At 38.9% G+C, this 17,098-nt stretch overlaps 1 protein-coding gene across 1 annotated transcript in view; it reads right to left on the reverse strand.

Annotated features, from left to right (window-relative positions):
* Positions 1–17,098, reverse strand: part of RANBP17 (RAN binding protein 17) — a 160,911-nt gene that overhangs the window by 51,920 nt on the left and 91,893 nt on the right. Inside the window, exons 16-19 of the mRNA XM_056348727.1 lie at positions 16,089–16,169; positions 10,802–10,865; positions 10,607–10,715; positions 5,669–5,772 (exon numbers count right to left, since the gene is read on the reverse strand). Coding sequence (XP_056204702.1) covers positions 5,669–5,772; positions 10,607–10,715; positions 10,802–10,865; positions 16,089–16,169 — 358 coding nt within the window. The remainder of the gene's footprint in view (positions 1–5,668; positions 5,773–10,606; positions 10,716–10,801; positions 10,866–16,088; positions 16,170–17,098) is intronic.

Consider the following 17,098-nt stretch of genomic DNA (forward strand, 5'->3'; position numbering starts at 1 on the left):
TTTTCCAAGTTAGGTTTCTTCAAAAAGTGACTTTTTTATTTACAGAAGACCACGCAAATCTATCTGTATTAAAGTTGGTTCTGAGATGTGATTTTTTTCCCCTTTAATGGCTGAAGTGTGGCTTCAGAATCCTTCTAGCTCAAATCCAGACATTTTGTGCATAGATAATTAGCCCCTACTAAAGGGATGTTTTCAGGATAATTAATAGACATCAATATGAAATACTAGGGAATGAAAAATATTTTAACAATATAAACAAACTTTTCAGTTTACTTAAGACATAAATATTCTTTTTGACAATTAAGTAGTTTTTATAAATTTTATCCGTGTGTTGCAGGTGGGGTTTGCACTCCCCCCCACTCCCCCCCCCCCAAAAAAAAAAAAAAAAAAAAAAAGACCATAGTACTGCAGAGTCTGGTAAAAAAAATAATCATAGAAGCATGGCAAAAAAACCCAGTAAGGAGTTCTTGCTTTAAAACCAGAGTTTTCAATAATGTACCACTTGGTGCTCACGCTGTAATATTTATAGTGTTGCGAAATAACAAAAGATAAGACTCACATATTAGTTTTAACTGATCACATAAAGAGCAAATTACAGCTGATGCCTTGTTAAACTGCTAAATGTCATCTTACACAAGGGCTAATTTCTACTCCTCGTATACAGACCCATTAGTCCAACTGACTTGGATGGCACGCACATAGATTTATCCAAGGATAAATTGAGTTCTCTACAAAACACTGGTGAGGTTGCTAAGAGTATTTTAATATTTGCATTTCCTTTCTGTTGTGCATTGAAATGGCCTGAACTTGCAAGATGCTCAGAGGTCTCAACTCTCATTAACTTTAATGGGACTCTGAAATCACTAGAGAGGAAGTGTTCAATACTGAGAAGATGCAATATAAAATTGTAACTTTATCTTTGTATCCATCTGTATTTTCATACTTTGAGTGCTGTTTTGCCCACAGAAAAAAATAACTCTTTAGCAGGCATGGTGGCCAAAACATAAAGAATGTTAACAACCTGGCAGCCACACTCTGTGCTTCTTTCTGAGGGCATACATTGATTTTGGTTCCCTTGCCCACGCTAGCCACAAAGAAGGGGACAAGCAAGACTGCACAAAGGAAAGGCTGGAACTGGGAAGAAGGGAAGCTACAGCCCCTGGCAAAACGTGAACTTGCCTTTGTTTGAGGAGGCGCCTGGAGAGAAAGAGCTCACCGTCTTACTGGGGTCTCTAAACGTGGATCAGAAAAAGACAACCAGCCAAACCCATATTCCTCTACCGTGCTTATTCTGTCTTTATAAAAACAACTGGTTAGAAGAAAACACTCTTTCGCAAATATATTTAAGAAACAGTTTGGCTGCGAGACTTTAAAAACTATTAATAAAAGCAGACGTGCAACTTTCTTTAAACTATGGTCTCAGATTTCTGGAAACCTACACAAACACCAGGCAATTTCAGATGCCATTTGACCTTGAATTGTAAAGAAAGTTGAACAACTGCTACATAAACTACATTTCTCAAGTTTCTATTCTTTAAATTCAGGTACTGTTATTAAACAGGCCATACCATTAACCATGCTATTCTTAATAAATGACCTCAATCTACAATGCACCATATCCTGGCAAATCCCAGCGAACTCCATGTTCAGATACTATCCATTGGAACTCAACTTTATAAAATAACACTGCCTACAGTTGGCAATGTCCGAGCAGCCTCTATAACAGCCTACAGAATCCTAATCCATTTAAGTCACTGGCAAAAATACCTTCAAACTCTAACAGGAGCAAAAGTCACCCTAAATTCCATTCTTGTTTAAGTCACATTTAGTAAGACCTCCCCGGGCGGCAAACCCTAAAATCCCAAGACAGTCTAGTTTTAGTCCATTATGAATTTCCAAATAGCACTTAGGTGCATAACATTTATTAATGCCAAACAACGTTATCCACTTATACATCCACTTTTTGTCCGTCATCCTGTGGGATTCAAAGTGCCTTGCAAACTTTGCAGAGTAATTTGAAGAATACATGAAGCTACTGCTTCATTCACGACTGAGCAACAGCCACGGCTGGGGCAAAGTGACAGTAAATAACACCACCAGCACAACGAGCAAGATGAGAAGTGAAGAAGAGTAAATACAAGAGGCATAGCAAGAGGAGCTTGTCAGCAGTATGTGGGTTTATGGATAGCTCTTCTTGTTCCTGGAACAATTTTGTTCAAATTTCGGTTATGAAATATTCTTCCCTGATTGTCAGTGACAGGTTTGTTTACGATTAATTAAAACAAAGCCATTTTAAAAATAAATTCAAGTATTTGGTTTCAAAGTCCAGAAGAAGATTTTTTCAATGGAAAGGAGCTGAAGATTTAGATATTCACAGAAAAAAACCCTGTGACTTGCCAACACGTGCCAAGTGTCTGACTAACGCAATTTAAAACAGACGAGACTACTCAAGCCACCCACCCCCAAAACGGGGCTTGTAATGGAAAGTCTGACAGACCCTTAACTATAGTGGCACTACTGGGTGCAGCTATAATATTACCCTCATAATTCTACTATATAATAACAACAAAGGAAAAAAAAGGTGAAGGGTCATTGCGCTTTGTCTTTAGAATTAAGATGGCTGTCTTCATCCTTACAGCATACTCTTAATTCTGGAGACACGTCTTAATAACCTCTAAATAGTTCCAACAAAAGAGCCGTGTCAGAGGAATGAGCAGGCCCCAAGGTGTTTCAACTGGAGTGTTTTCATCTGCCTTTATTGCTCTATCCCTCTCCAGAATTAAGGCAATAACCTGTGATAAATTATTCAGGAACTGCTACAGGGATCAAAGCAAAATCATTCTGTTAAAGTGCTGTTTGCAACATTTGGCACTTAGTGTGAAAACTTTTAATGTGTGCAAGCTGAAAATCAAGGATTTTAAATAATTTAACAGCATGGAGTTTCTACAAACCAGCTAAAGATAGCATGTTGCTATTTAACTGCTTTTTCCTCAGATCCTTTTTTTTTTTTCCCTGCGTTTCTAGCAAATCTGATGATGTCACAACTATAAACAAAGTGCTACTGAGATTCCGGCTACCCGGCTGATATAGTACTTCACCGGATTGGCAAGAAAACCCCTGAAATTCTTAGGAGAAAATCAGCCACTGTTTTAATACTGGACATTTTCCCTATTAATATAAAAACATGAAGGAAGTAGGAAGGAAAAAAAAAAAAGGAAGAAGAAAAAAAAGGAAAGCAAAGCACATAATTACTTAAGCCATCTTCAATTATATTTGATCTCCCTGGAAAAGAAACCTAAACGTACGTTTTGTATGCAGATGTAATGATTACAAATGTATTTTAAAAAGAAAGAGCTCCCTTGTTGCAACTGTTTTTCAAGGATGTTTTTCAGAAATATTAAAAAACAACAAAACCCCAAACCCTAGCCAGTTAGAGAGTCCTAGTAAAAACCACAAATTAAATGAATTTGGCAGTCCTGGACCATTTTCATAGTGATATTTTAACAGTGTCATCTCCCTGCGGATTGGAATACTAAGCATTTTATTGAAGAACTGAACTGTTTTTGTTTTCAGTACTTGCAAAATGAAGTACCTGAAAGCGCTTTTGCATGTATTATTTATTCATCATGATAGAAAAATAGCTTTAACCTAATAAATTACGTTTAAGAGAATTTAGAGCAAAAGTTTTGTTTATGATATAGCAACAGATTTAGTTCTTTATCAGTAGCTTAAAGCACCAAGTTTTCTTTATACAAATTAGACAGATGGTGCTTACAGTAGAATTTACTAAAGGTCTGTCACAACAAATGCAGCCAAGCTGCATATTTAATCACTGCAGAACCTTGTCTACCTGCAGCTGCCAACTGCTAATCCAATTTCCCTGATAAATGTGGCAAGAGACACGATCAGCAATAAAGAGCATCTAACTCCATTTTCCTGCAGGGCGTCTTTTGATGAACATTTAGGACGGAAGCATGGAGTGCACTGTGTGGCCCTGGCTTGTGGCAGCTGCATGCATTTTGAAGACACAGTTCTCAGGTTACTCACTTAATTCTGCCACTATCATTATGTTGCTATTGATCTCAGTAGCTCTTGTCTACACAGCATTACTCTAGATGAAGCTGAATCAGGCAGTTATCATGCATCAAACTTGCTCAAAAGCCTGGAGATTTCCCCTTAATTACTTGTGATTTTATTTGCAAATACCGTTAAAGTGTAATCAAGCAGTCACTTTCCAGGGTCGTTAAGAACTTGCTAGTTTAGGAATATATCACTGGCACTCCATTAAAATTTCTCTACTAAGACAGTTGCAAGCAAACCAGACAGGACAATGGCAAAATTATTTTAATAACCTGAACCCTCACATGAGATTAACAGTTTCCTACAGAAAGGATAACGCTATCCAGTGACCTCTCGTTCCAGTTTTTCGGATTTATAACTTGAAAAATATCAGAGATTAATCCAAGATAGATGAACTGCATCTATTTTTAAATGAAAAGTTATTAAAATTAAATACATAAAGCAACAACAAATGAAGAAGCTAGAATTAAATAATTGTTGAAATAACCCCAAGTACTATTTTTTTAAAAATACTCCGTCAATTCAAGCGATTACTGTGAACTGTGCATCTCCTGGCAATGTCACAGATGCAGTGCAGACCAATTAATTACTAAATATTTCTAGCATATCTGCTTATTTTCTTAGGAAAGAAAGTGGGTAAATACGATGATGTAGTCTTTTAAGTTTCCATCATATTTTAAAACAGTGAATTAAAAATTACTGTTGGGGGTTTCTTCAGAACCGCCCTGCGTGGCTGCAGCCAGCACTCCAGTGTGCATTGTTAACTATTTATTCAGTGACAGTAGAAGGGATGTCTTTAATGCAAGAGTGCCCTCATGTATTATCATTCCTGATGATGCAGCTTCTATCCAGCAAGTCTTTTTCTTCCCTAAAATATACTGTTGTTTTGACACAAACAGCTTGCTACACTTAAGGATTTTACTAATAAAACATAATGTTGTGTTAGATATTATGACTGTTGCCACAGCTGAACTGACTTGTCAAATCAATCCTAATATGGCTCCCACAGGCACATAAAAACCTTATTTAGCTATCAGTTATCCTAATCACTTTGTTCAGTTTAAGGGTGCAATACTTCAAGACCAGTTCCTATTTATACATATATGCCCAGCCATTTAATAAAGTCTTGATTTATATAATAAATTCTTCTTTGAAAAAATACTTTGAAGCAGCAGTGTTTTATCTAGTGTGTTACAGTATGTCTCCTCACACCCCCAAATAAATATGTTAATACACACAAACAGGATACTTGCATGTCAAGGGTGAACATTAGACATGTGACACAGGTAAGCTAGCACTGAAACCAGATTTGTCCCTTCGATTATAAATGGGGCTCACATGTTGTCACTTCATCTGCAAAGCACTGAAAAATCCCAAGGCTTTTAGGAAAATCTTTGTAAAGAGTTTATTTAGGAAGACAGCCATTCGTAGCCTTTGTATCTCTACGTCTGCATTCCAAATACACATATAATGTATACAGGTATATACATGCCAAGAGACAGCCAGAAAAGAAGACAGCTTGTATCTAAACGCTTGCCCCGCTATCTCCCATCAATAATTTCTTTCCCTACAATTGAAATAAACCTACCTTTGCTTCTTCTTGTTCAAAACTACTGTTGAATATCTGAGTCACACTTTCAAACGAAACTGTGAGGGGAAGCATGAAATTCTCAAACTCATCCTCGTCTTCACCTACAGGAAAAGAAATCAAAACAAAACAGCAAAAGCATCACATTCACACTGTCGTTGGAAGGGTCGGCCTCCTAGGCTTTCATAGAAAAATCTCACCGACATCATGGGAACTTTCATATGACCTACAGGAACAAAAACTTGAGGTTTGATATATTTTTACTGAGCTATCACCACAAAGACAAATTGTTGACCACAAACAACTTGTATCTGAGATCGGCACGTCTCCGCATTTCATATTTCTGTTTCCTCTGTTAATCTGACAGCAATTGTTCAGTACCCTAGAAGAATATTCAAACAAGTCAAGACTCAACAGTTCAAAACCATTAAATTTCAAACCGCAACAACGGATTACACCCTTTTCAAACGTGTACTTTGTAGTATGATGTTTAAATCACAATCTTTTAGGATTGCATCCTATTTTTTTTCCCTCCTACCTATTTAGTATACAGAATGAAGCTGCCATGAAAATTAAATCTGGACTGTGTTGGGGTTATTTACGTGACTCTATTGCCTTGTTTGTTTCAGAAGGTGTGAATTTAGAGTAAAAGAAACAAGATGTGGGCAGGGAAAAAAGACATTGCCTTGGTTAGACAGCTGAAAGATAGCCTGGAAGCCTGGATTGGTTTTTGGTTCGTCGTGACGCTGAACAAGTAACTATGAACAGCAACTTTTTAGAAATGGCAATTTGCATGAGGATTCATACTCACACTACTTACCTTTAGGCCCTTAATGAGGGTAGCTTGCCTCTCGCACTCAGAGTCCCCTTGAGAGTAATTCAGAGTAGGAATTTAATTTATGTTCTTTAAAGAGTTCTTTGCTATAGGGCTTCTCTCTTCATCAGCAAAGTCTGGCAAACTAAGTTGCAATTGAACTTCGGAAGAGTCTTTTGTGTGTCAAATTGGTTGCGCAAAGCTACTGTGAGCTTTGCAGTTTAGTTTCTACATCTCAGACGCCCATCTGTAAAAGGGGCACCAGCCCAACCCCTTAGCTCTAGAGATGCTGTGAGGACCAAATCGCTCACCCCAGCACAACAGTAAGAATGACAGGAAAGGCCAAGAAGAAGAAAAGCCAGGAAGGAAAAACCAGTCACAACAGAGAGCAAAGCGTGGACTAACACATAAATCCAGATAGGGACACAGCAAAAAAAAATATTAAGTAATAAAATCCAAATACTCAGTAGCTTCTCATTAAGCAAGGATGACATCTTCCGTACTGAAAGAGGCAAATATCTTCCGAGAAATAATTGTGATCCTGCAATTAAAACTGCCTCATATCAATGCAAATATTTACACTGGAGAGGAAAGGCAAGCTGCGGAGGCAATCCCACCTACGGCACCTCCTCAGTTCCCAGCGCTTGCCTTTGTGACCTCCGCTGCTTCCCTTTAGCACAGGGCTTTCCTGCCCATCTTCCAGGGTTTTTTTTAAAAGCAAAGGAAATACTTTCAATAACTTTCTGCTACTGCACTGGCCAGCCAGAGTAGCAAAGCCTTCGAATCACAACCTGTGCTCCAGAACTTTCTGAAACTAGCAAAGGACTGACCCAAGCCCATGACCGGCACCCCACACCCGCAGCAGAGGCGCAGAGGGCCAGGCGCTCTGCATGAGACTGCAGTGCTGCTGCTGCCAGCCGTGGCAGCTGGTGGACTTTGGGAAGATCCATCCTGTCCATCTTGGCTTGTCTCCTTTGCCATCTTCTCTCTGCTCCTTTCAACCAGAGTCACTCTGTTTTTTTTGTCATTTCTGGACCCTTGTGGCCCCAGACTACTCATGCAGTGTTTTGTTTCTCTCTCCTTCCTTGCCAGCTCCAGCTCCTCAGGCAGTTCCAATGCGGTGTGAGCTCCTGAGCTCCCCATCTCTTTGCTCCACAGCATCAGCTTCCTCTTCCCCTCCTAGAAGCTTAAACTGTTTCTATATGCATTGCATATCCTGATACTTTTCTCCTTTTAATTGCTTATCAGATTTTCCTCAGAGGAAAAAAATTAGTAAAAGGCGGCCAATCATGTAGAAAGAATCCTATGCTGGTACTGTTCCATGTCAGCGCACAGATGAACAGAAGTCACGAGGACACTGCTCTGTGCCAGGTCAGGGTGCAGTTGCCGTTCACAGAGTTCTCAGGAGAAACCCACATTATAAGAAGATAGCAAAAGTAATGCTGTGTCCCATCTGCAGTGCTGCGTGGCATTGGAAGACCATTCCATGAAGATATTATGCACACGTCCAAATTCAAGGTGGACCCTTCCTGAAGGCAGAATCTCCAGCACACCTTGTTAAAAAGTTGAGAAGACAAAAGAACTACCAGAACGCCCAGTGTTGCCTGGGTCCAACACTGGAATGACAAGCCAGCTCATTCTGGAAATGGGTAACAGGAAATCTTATCTGCTATTTTTGTTTCCAATTTCAGTGCTGGCAGTGACGAAAGAATACACAATTAGGACCTCACAGAGTACCGCTCTTTTAATAAAATAATTTGTATGTTTTAGAAAAGCAACACCAACGACTTCCTATACATTTCTTTTGCATTCCCATACAAGCCACTTACACATCCCATGAACAGTGCAGTACTAATAAGGAAAGGAAGAAACTATCCTAAACCAGCGTACTGTGGCAAATTGCTCATTTTCTGAAATTCAAACTACGCACACATTGTCTGAAAGAAAGAGGTGCCTCGCTTCTACGTTTTAGTAGATCTGTGTGTGGCTTACAGCAATAGTGCTTTAAACTTGATGCACTTGGAGAGGTTTGGCACTGAGCGTGCCAACATACACCTGTAAGCACAAGACACTGACAAATCATGCTGAACAGCTCCTGACGGTGTTTTCTACAGCTTAAATCTACTACTTTTGGTATTGCAGAGGAAAAAGTGATTAAAATCTATCAACCCTAGAAAAACTTTCATGTAAACATAACTTCTACTGGTACTCTTGTATTAGTTTTGGTTACTATATACTTCACACAAAATAATACTCAGCTTACTTTAGAAGTCTTGGACAAAATGATGCAATTCTAAATGCCAAAAAAATTATTAAAAACAGAACCTGGGGCACACAAGAAATTCAAAGTCTTGAGTATAGTCATGAGGTTAAAGTAATTCAACAGAAACCAAGTGCATTTTGAAGCAAACAGCAATTAATATATTACTGTTCATCCCTACTACAATTACATTTTGCCAGTCACTCCAACAGCACATTGTTTAAAATGTAAATATTCTGAACTTACTGTATTTAACTAATTGTCAAAGATTTCTACAGCAATTATTTAGAACAACCCCCATCAAGAGCAATTCATCTTAATTTTGTTTCCATGTAAATTGTTTATCATTCATATAAAAGGGTTTTATGTAAAGCTCTTCACTTAATTTGAAAAAAAACCCAGAGAACACAATTGGTACAATGCTGTTTTATCTAAAAATGCCAGTTCACTCAGGCTGAAAACAGCTCTGGATTCACGAGGTAAGAATGCTGCCATTTAATGCTTGCACAAACACACAGAAAGGACAGTTTGTGTACACCTTACTTACCAAATTCGGATTCTAAAACACAACTTGCATGCTCTTCTATCAGTTCAAACCCAAACAAATTTATTCCAGGAACACAACTGACAACAGCCACAAGACTGATGTACGTTTTTTCCAACTAATCTTTTCGGATCTTGCGGAGTTGTTAATCCAGGGGAATGACAACAACCTCGATCAGCTTGTAGCCAGTCATAAGTCATGTGCCTGCATTTTGTCTGACATATTTACACAACCTCTACTCTGAGATGTAATTTTTAACACCTGTAATCTTGTTTTTACTAAATCATTCCCCCTGCCGCCCCCGGAAAAGTTACTGAAACTGCACACGTAACCTATTTTATATTAGAAAGCGTACCTATTGCTTGCGCTATACAACGCTGAGCAGGCACCGAAAGCAGTTTAACTGCGAGTAAACGCTGGTCCAGCTCCCAGATGCTCTTCTTTAAGCAAACACGGATCAACGTGGCTCGGTCTCGCCTCGCAGTTAGCGGTTTTCAGCACTGCTGAGCAGCAGCCAGCATGGGCCCCTGTCAGCAGCGTGGGGAGCGACACCACCGCTGACTGACGCCTCTCCTCTCCATCGCTTCTGCACACGCGTTACCTAGTTAAGTCCCTGCACGAGGGCTGGAACTCGGCACACGAAAGATTCCTTCCACGTTTGGACAACAGAGAGCTAAACACGCAGAGTTCTGCGCTTTGGTGGCCGAGGGCTGTGCCTGGATTCAAAGTGACCAAGTCCTGTATCACATCCAGCTGTTAAAGCGTGCACTGGGTTTTAGAAGTGTCTAACCTCTCTAATTCCCAAAGGACAACTCAAAAGGTAACCCCAAGTGCATATTTAAGCATTGCTGGTTGAACTTGGGAATGCTTCTCAATGTTTATTAAAACTCAGAAAATCTTTGTATATTGGAAACTTGCATGAAAAAGTGAAAAAAAACCCCTTCTACTAGAAGCTAGAAGGTTCTGGCATGATCACTACATCACCTGGAAATGCAACACACTTACTCAGGCACTTAATGTTGTAAATCCTTACAGTTAAAATACAAAAAGTGCTTCTGTGCAAAAAAACCCCCAAACTCACCTTGCTTATTTCTTCAACAGAAGGCCACAAACAAATGCAGTGTCATTCCTTAATGCCATAAATCTCGGAATTCAACAGGCAGCGATTTAGATACCAACTACAACATATTTACTGTACAATTAAGCTGCGGTGTGACTGGTTTAATAACCTTAAAAATTCCTAGTACTACACAAGACAGCAAGGTGTCTCAGGGACACAAGACAGCAAGGTGTCTCAGGGAAACGGGAGGAGGACCCTACCTAAATCCACCATGAGAAGACGAGTGAGAGCAGTGTAGAACACAGTCCGGCACCTGAGGTCACTGAGGCTGTAATTCTCGCTGATGCCCAAGAAAGGGAAGTGCTTACTCTGTTGAAACAGAAGTATATGAAAAATTAAGTGTTCTACAAAATTTGTTACACACAACATTTTTTTAACATAGGAAGAAAACTTACCGTGTGATTCTGCAGCATGAATTTCACAGCCTCTATTTTCACGAGCTTTTTCAGGAGACTATAAGTAGCAGGCGTTAAGGAAAGGTCAGCCTCACGGCGTTATGATTGCATTATCAGGTCGTACAAACTTTCAGGAATCTTTAGTGAGAAAGAGATCCTAACTGAAACAACAAGAGATGTTCACAAAAAAATCGCTGAATTTCATCTAGAAATATATGTTATATTCTTTACAACATTAAAGACCATAATCTATTATTAATTAAAGCAATTAGTTTTCATCTTTTCATGGCACATATTCTAGTCACAAAAGAGACGAATGTAGTAAATTACTTTTATCGTTAAACGGAGAGTTTCTGGTAATAAATGGTGCTGTTTTTTCCCCAGATAGACCTGTGTCACCAGCATGCTGGGGAAAAAAAAAAAAAAAAAAAAAAAAAAAAGTGGTTTTACAACTGCCTGCATGGTAGATGCCGGGCACTTGGCAATGGGACTGGCTGCAGCCCTATGCAGCGCTGAAGGTACGGCCTCAACCACAGAGGTGATCTCCAGACCCCTCAAAAATCACATTTCATTTGTTTCAGTTACAACAGATAAAACCACATCTCACACACACTAAGCTAAGATACCAAAGTATCTTTGGACCTATAACAAGTGAACAGAAATGTCTGAAGAACATACAAAGTTTCTGAGCCAGAGCAAAGTCTGTAACACGGTGGTACAGCTGGGAATTTTGGATGCACAGGAATCCCAGTTTCTCTGACTTAAATATAAAGCACACCTAACTGACTACCGCTAAGCATGAACTGAAATCTCCCATCCACAAACTGGTTAAATTTGAGCCAGTGACAGTCCAGCTGGGAGGGAAGTACAGCTGCACCGAGCTCAGCACCACTGTGCCCTGCCCCCAGCGCAGGAACCTCAGGATCAGGAAGGTCTGCTGCTCCGGTCTCCACATCCCATCGGCAAAGCCCCCTGCCTCCGGGGCTGAAGCTCCTGGCCCTGCACCAGGATAAGGTTGACTCTGCACCTGCTTGTAAATGACACAGAAGCACCGTTTTCCTGGACTGCGTATATTCTACAGATCACATAGTCTAGCATGACTTCCTAGGCAGTTACACCCGATGAATCGTAGTATTTTTCTCTGGATTTCTTTTAAGAAATTGTATTAAATCAAAAGTTGAGTTAGCAAAAACTGTGTTATAGAAGCCTTAAAGTTCGGATGTTTCACAACCTGAACCCTCTCCTAGCTGTGTGCATTACGAACACCTTTAATAGCATCAGCACACTCCAATTCCCTGGCTCAGGCGAGTCAGACATTTGGGGTTGGGCAAAGGAGATCATGCTGTGTGTTCCAACAAGAGCCGTGCCGACATCTTCGTGAGCTTTGCACAGCTATACCCTGTGCCCCGAGGGATGCCTGCAAAAAGGGAGCGAGAGAATGGCCAAAGCAGCCGCCTGGACTCTCTGACCCCGCTGCCTCCCCGTTTGACGTCAGATGGCAGCGGGTCGGGCTGCACGGTCTCAGTTCTGCATCTGCACAATGGGGATATAAAAGCTAATGCGCTTTTTTCAGGGGTGTCACAGAAAAATTCAAACCCCAGCAACGCAACATTCGTAAGCACTGAAGGCATCAAAGGAGTGAAATGACTTACGGGCTTGTACATTCCGCAATGAATATTGTATAAACTGGACTCATTAGTTTACTGAATGCCGCTGACCCCTGGCATTGATGAAGTTCTTTGAGAAATAATCAGTATGATTGCTTAACTTTAGACCGTACAGTAGTGCCTACAGCCCTGTACAAACAGACGATTTTCAAACAAATACCTGTAACACTTATTATTGTTACTATTTTCCTTTTTTTTTTTCTTGAGTGCTTGCTCCACTCTGCCATTCCTGCACATAATTGATTGAAGAGTTTGATTACTTTTATGTGAATAAACAATCTCCCTTCTAATCTTAAATGGAATAAATTATTTTTAAACAAGTAAAAGTGTAAGAACAGGTTTTATAGCTGCTATTGGAAAATCTCCTGATCTAGTTGTACGATGATGCTCCCCTGCCAATCTGTAACACTTGATGTAGCACCACCTACTCTTACACTGCAAAGCTGTTAGTTGAGGTTTTTTTGCCCCTGTTACAAGGGAGAGCCTTTTAAAACATAAGGCTAACAAAGACATGGATAAAGGATTTTTAAGCGACTATAAATATTTTAAACCAAGTTACTGTATTGTACAAAATAACAATGAAACTGTAGTTATTTTGCTACAAAACTATAGAGTGGAAAAGTTAATTATTAGAAAGAACTAAACATGCATGAGGGAGCAGCACTACGGCTTCAAAGACATAAAGGAATGACTAACATATTCCATTATGTAAATGAATTCAAAGATATTTCACGACTGATCAGCTAGGAGGGACATAATGATTTATAATTCAAATAACTGAGCTTTGAAATCAAATTGGGCTAATATATTTCAAAATATGCAAACCTGGAATAATTGTGAAAGTAATGTAAACCATGACACCAGCTCCAATCATTTGTTGCCTTTGTTGTTACTACTGTCTTACCATTTTTCTTCCTTTTTTTTTCCCTGTTATATAGTACAGTTGCTCAAATTGTGGCTTCCTTTTAATTCTAGACTATCCTTTAGAAAAAGTCTATTATGCACATAAAAAAAGAAAAGTACTGATTTCTAAGACTATGTAGAAGCTGATTGATGTACAGGAAAGTACTGAAATTAAATAAATTATTATTTTAACCTTTCAGGCTAGCCACAATTTAATCTATATCAAATATTGAAAATTGATCCTCTGGATCCAGCATCTTAACAACACACAGTTTCTTTCGAAGCAATATATACTTAATGCCTTTTAAAAGACCCTAATATAATGTGAAAAGGCCAAAGTTTGCAATGCCAGGAAGTAGTTATAAACTACTTCATATGTTTGAAATAAAAAGTACTTCAGTATTATTATTAAAAAAAACCCTATTGGTAGAGTTTTTAATAGGAAAAAAATACATATCTTTAAAAGCCAAAATGACCAGTGAAATTGGGTTGTACATCATTTTCCGGGAAAAAGGAAAAACAGCCTCGACAGGTGTAATTTATCATTTTTCTGATTTAATACCAAAGAAATATATTAAAATAATAAAAAGAATCCTGAAATCCTCAAAATTTGTAGTGATAAATAGCCCTCCCTGTCTTTATTGCATTATGCCTACTAACAGAAATATTGCATGGTGGATTTTGCCAGACAAGGACGATTATTTTCCAATAAAAAGTTGCATATTAAATTCCAGCACAAAAGTGGGTGTCTAATACTTCTGAAATCTTTTATGGTTTGCCACGGAACACAATTTTAAACTTAACTAATACAACATCATGGTGAAGTGAACCAGCATTAAAGCTGTCTTTGTACAACCCCACCCATCAAGGCAGGAAAGCTGCTGTTTTCTGATTTTGTGAAGTATTTCCATCCAAAAGTAATTGAATAAATTTTTGATATTTGTATGTTTTCAGTTAATCTCTCTTTTTACTAGTCTTTAAATGTTTCACATTGATGTTTAAGATGTATATTTATGAAGGCAGTGCTGCTTTACATCCTGACTATGCACAGGGGTCTGAAACTGCTCTTGCAACAGTTACCAAGTTTCTGCAAAGAAAAAAACTGCAATTTCATCACAATTCTACTCTTCAGGAGAACTTAGGTTATTAAATATCTACTTTTTCATCCTTTCCAGTCTTGATATTATTATATTTATTTCATGAGCAGAAACTCATTTCCTGCAAATATAATTTGAGTAATTTGAAAACTAAAGCTACACAGACATTTCATCCTTGGAAAGTAGAATTTGCACCGATAGTTTATAATGACCCTCATTTTTGAGAGCTACCGTGTGAACACATGCCTTTGAAAACTGCCCCAAGTCAATATGGAACAGCAGATGCTCGCTGGCTTTAGCAGTAGTATGAGGCTGGTTATTTCAGCAACATACATATGTAAGTACACAGGCAAGCACTTTAAGTTAGGTGCACCATGTTAAATTTCTTGGTTATTTTGAAAGTGTTTTGAACCCTACTGAAGCAGTAAGTATACAGTTTTAAAGAGGAGAGAGCACACCAGTCCTTTCATAAATCTTATTCATGAAATACATGCCTCTCCTTCTGGTTTTGTGGAATTCCTCAGCGGTGTTCCACTTTCAAGTCCTTTCCAGCCCTATTTCTGTGATGCCATGAGAACATAAACACATGCATATTTAAAATATCAAGTTAGCTGCTTAATGGTATTTCAAGTAAACATACAGAAGTACACATTGCATGATTTTCATTAAACGAAATTCACTTACGGAATGTGGAAACCCACACTCATCTTTCAACCCACGGGAATATATTAAAATTCTTCTTACATGATTAGAGTTCTATGGAGAAATAAAATGACACCAATTGTCACATTCCAGGTGCCTCCCCCTCTGCTTGTCTAACAATCTCCTCTAGAAAATTACTGAAAAGTTGTTTTTATTTTAAAATAGAAAAGGATTTCAATATTGAACGATTTCATGAGCCCTGGTGGTTTATTATCTGTCGTATACCTTTTAAAATTGTGTCACATCAGATAGAACAGCTACTACTTTTTACAAAATCTTCTTGCTTGATTGACTGACACTTCAAAGAGCAAACATTCTTCTCCAACTTAAAGATAAGTGAATATTAGAACAAGGTACAAATGGTTTGCAACAGACAGCCAGTTAGCATCTATGATCTGGCTAAGAGTTTCACAAAAGTACTTGAACATAGACAAAAATCCATGTGCAAAACCATGGCTGTTTTATCAGCAGTAATGATGACACTGACCCAGTGAGGAACAACAAAACTCAGGCAACAACAAAACACGTGAAGAGGTTTGTGTTTAAAATCTAACTTATGCTTCATATCTTAGAGTGGACTCGTTCTCAAAGTAGACCCAACCCTGTTCTCAATGGCTACCAGAATCCTGTTCCCAATATTGTTCAAGTCATCAATGGCACTGACTTCAAGAAGATGAGGAATGGGATAGATGATCATAAGCAACTACTTATATGATTCCTCTTTTATTTATAAGAAGTACGTAGAAATAAGCACACCTTTTAAAAACTATGCACAGAAAAAGAGAAACCACAATGAGTAAGTATTAATGTCCTAAGCGGTTTAAAACTGTGGCATACAAACCAACAAAGGTCTCATATTAATTTTTACCATATCATTTTCAAATAATATGTTATGCCATACACAATAAAAAAGGATATCCAACAGAGAGGTCATTTAGAAACTGAAGAGTTCTTGAAATCACAGGTTCACATCTTCCCCGGTATTTAAGATTTGTAACACTAGGATAAAAAAAAAAAGTGTGAGATTTTATAACACATTTTCCTCTTTTTGAGAAGTGCAGTGCAGAAGCTCAGAGTAGCAGCACATTGTACTACGAATGTATTTCTGTGATACGACTTAGGATTTTCCATTTATGAGACAGAAAATGCAATAAAAACATGCCATGTCTTTTTCCTGAACAAGGGATTCAAACATTTTTGTAATATTGTAACAAACACATTAATTTTAAAAAAATCCATCATCTGTCATAATGAAACAAATTACTTGAAGCTTACCCCTACTTGTATCTATCTTACTCACTTTTCAACACAGTATCTGGCCACTTCTGCAGTATTTATCTGCCCAATTTTTCACAAGATAAAAACAAATTGCTGTCAATTCCCTAGGAAAATTTCCATTGGAGAAACGGAGCATGGAAAAACTAAGAGCCAATTCCCAGAGCGACTGATCTACCCAATTCCCAGTGAAACTCCACTTTCCAGTTCCTGCACTGATCCCCATTTTGCCTCTTCCCTACACTCAACAATTCACCAAAGCCAAGATACAGAGGGCACAGCGCACCTCCCACCTGCACCCCCCGCAGGCGCAGGCACTTCGGAAGATGCTCAGATTAATGAACCAATGCGTAAGCTTGATGTAAGGTAACACTAGACCTACTATCAGTCCTCGGGATACAAAACATACAACAACTAACTGCTTTTGCTAGCCAGCTCCTGTAGTCAGCCTTTTGGTGGAATGATGCAGCTGATGCTTGCTCTACTACCTTCCGTAGGTTACGCGTGAGCCGTGGAGCACCGGGGGGACCCCCTAGCACTGCTGCTGTAGGTCTGCGTGCAGGCCTGTGCGAGGACACCTAGGGGGCTCAGGACTGTGTCTGTCGTGGTCACCTACTGGATTTATTGGGAGGTGAAGAGGTGGCGTTAGCCTT

The sequence above is a fragment of the Falco biarmicus genome, chromosome 8 (genome assembly GCF_023638135.1).
Source record: "Falco biarmicus isolate bFalBia1 chromosome 8, bFalBia1.pri, whole genome shotgun sequence".
Lineage (NCBI taxonomy): Eukaryota > Metazoa > Chordata > Aves > Falconiformes > Falconidae > Falco > Falco biarmicus.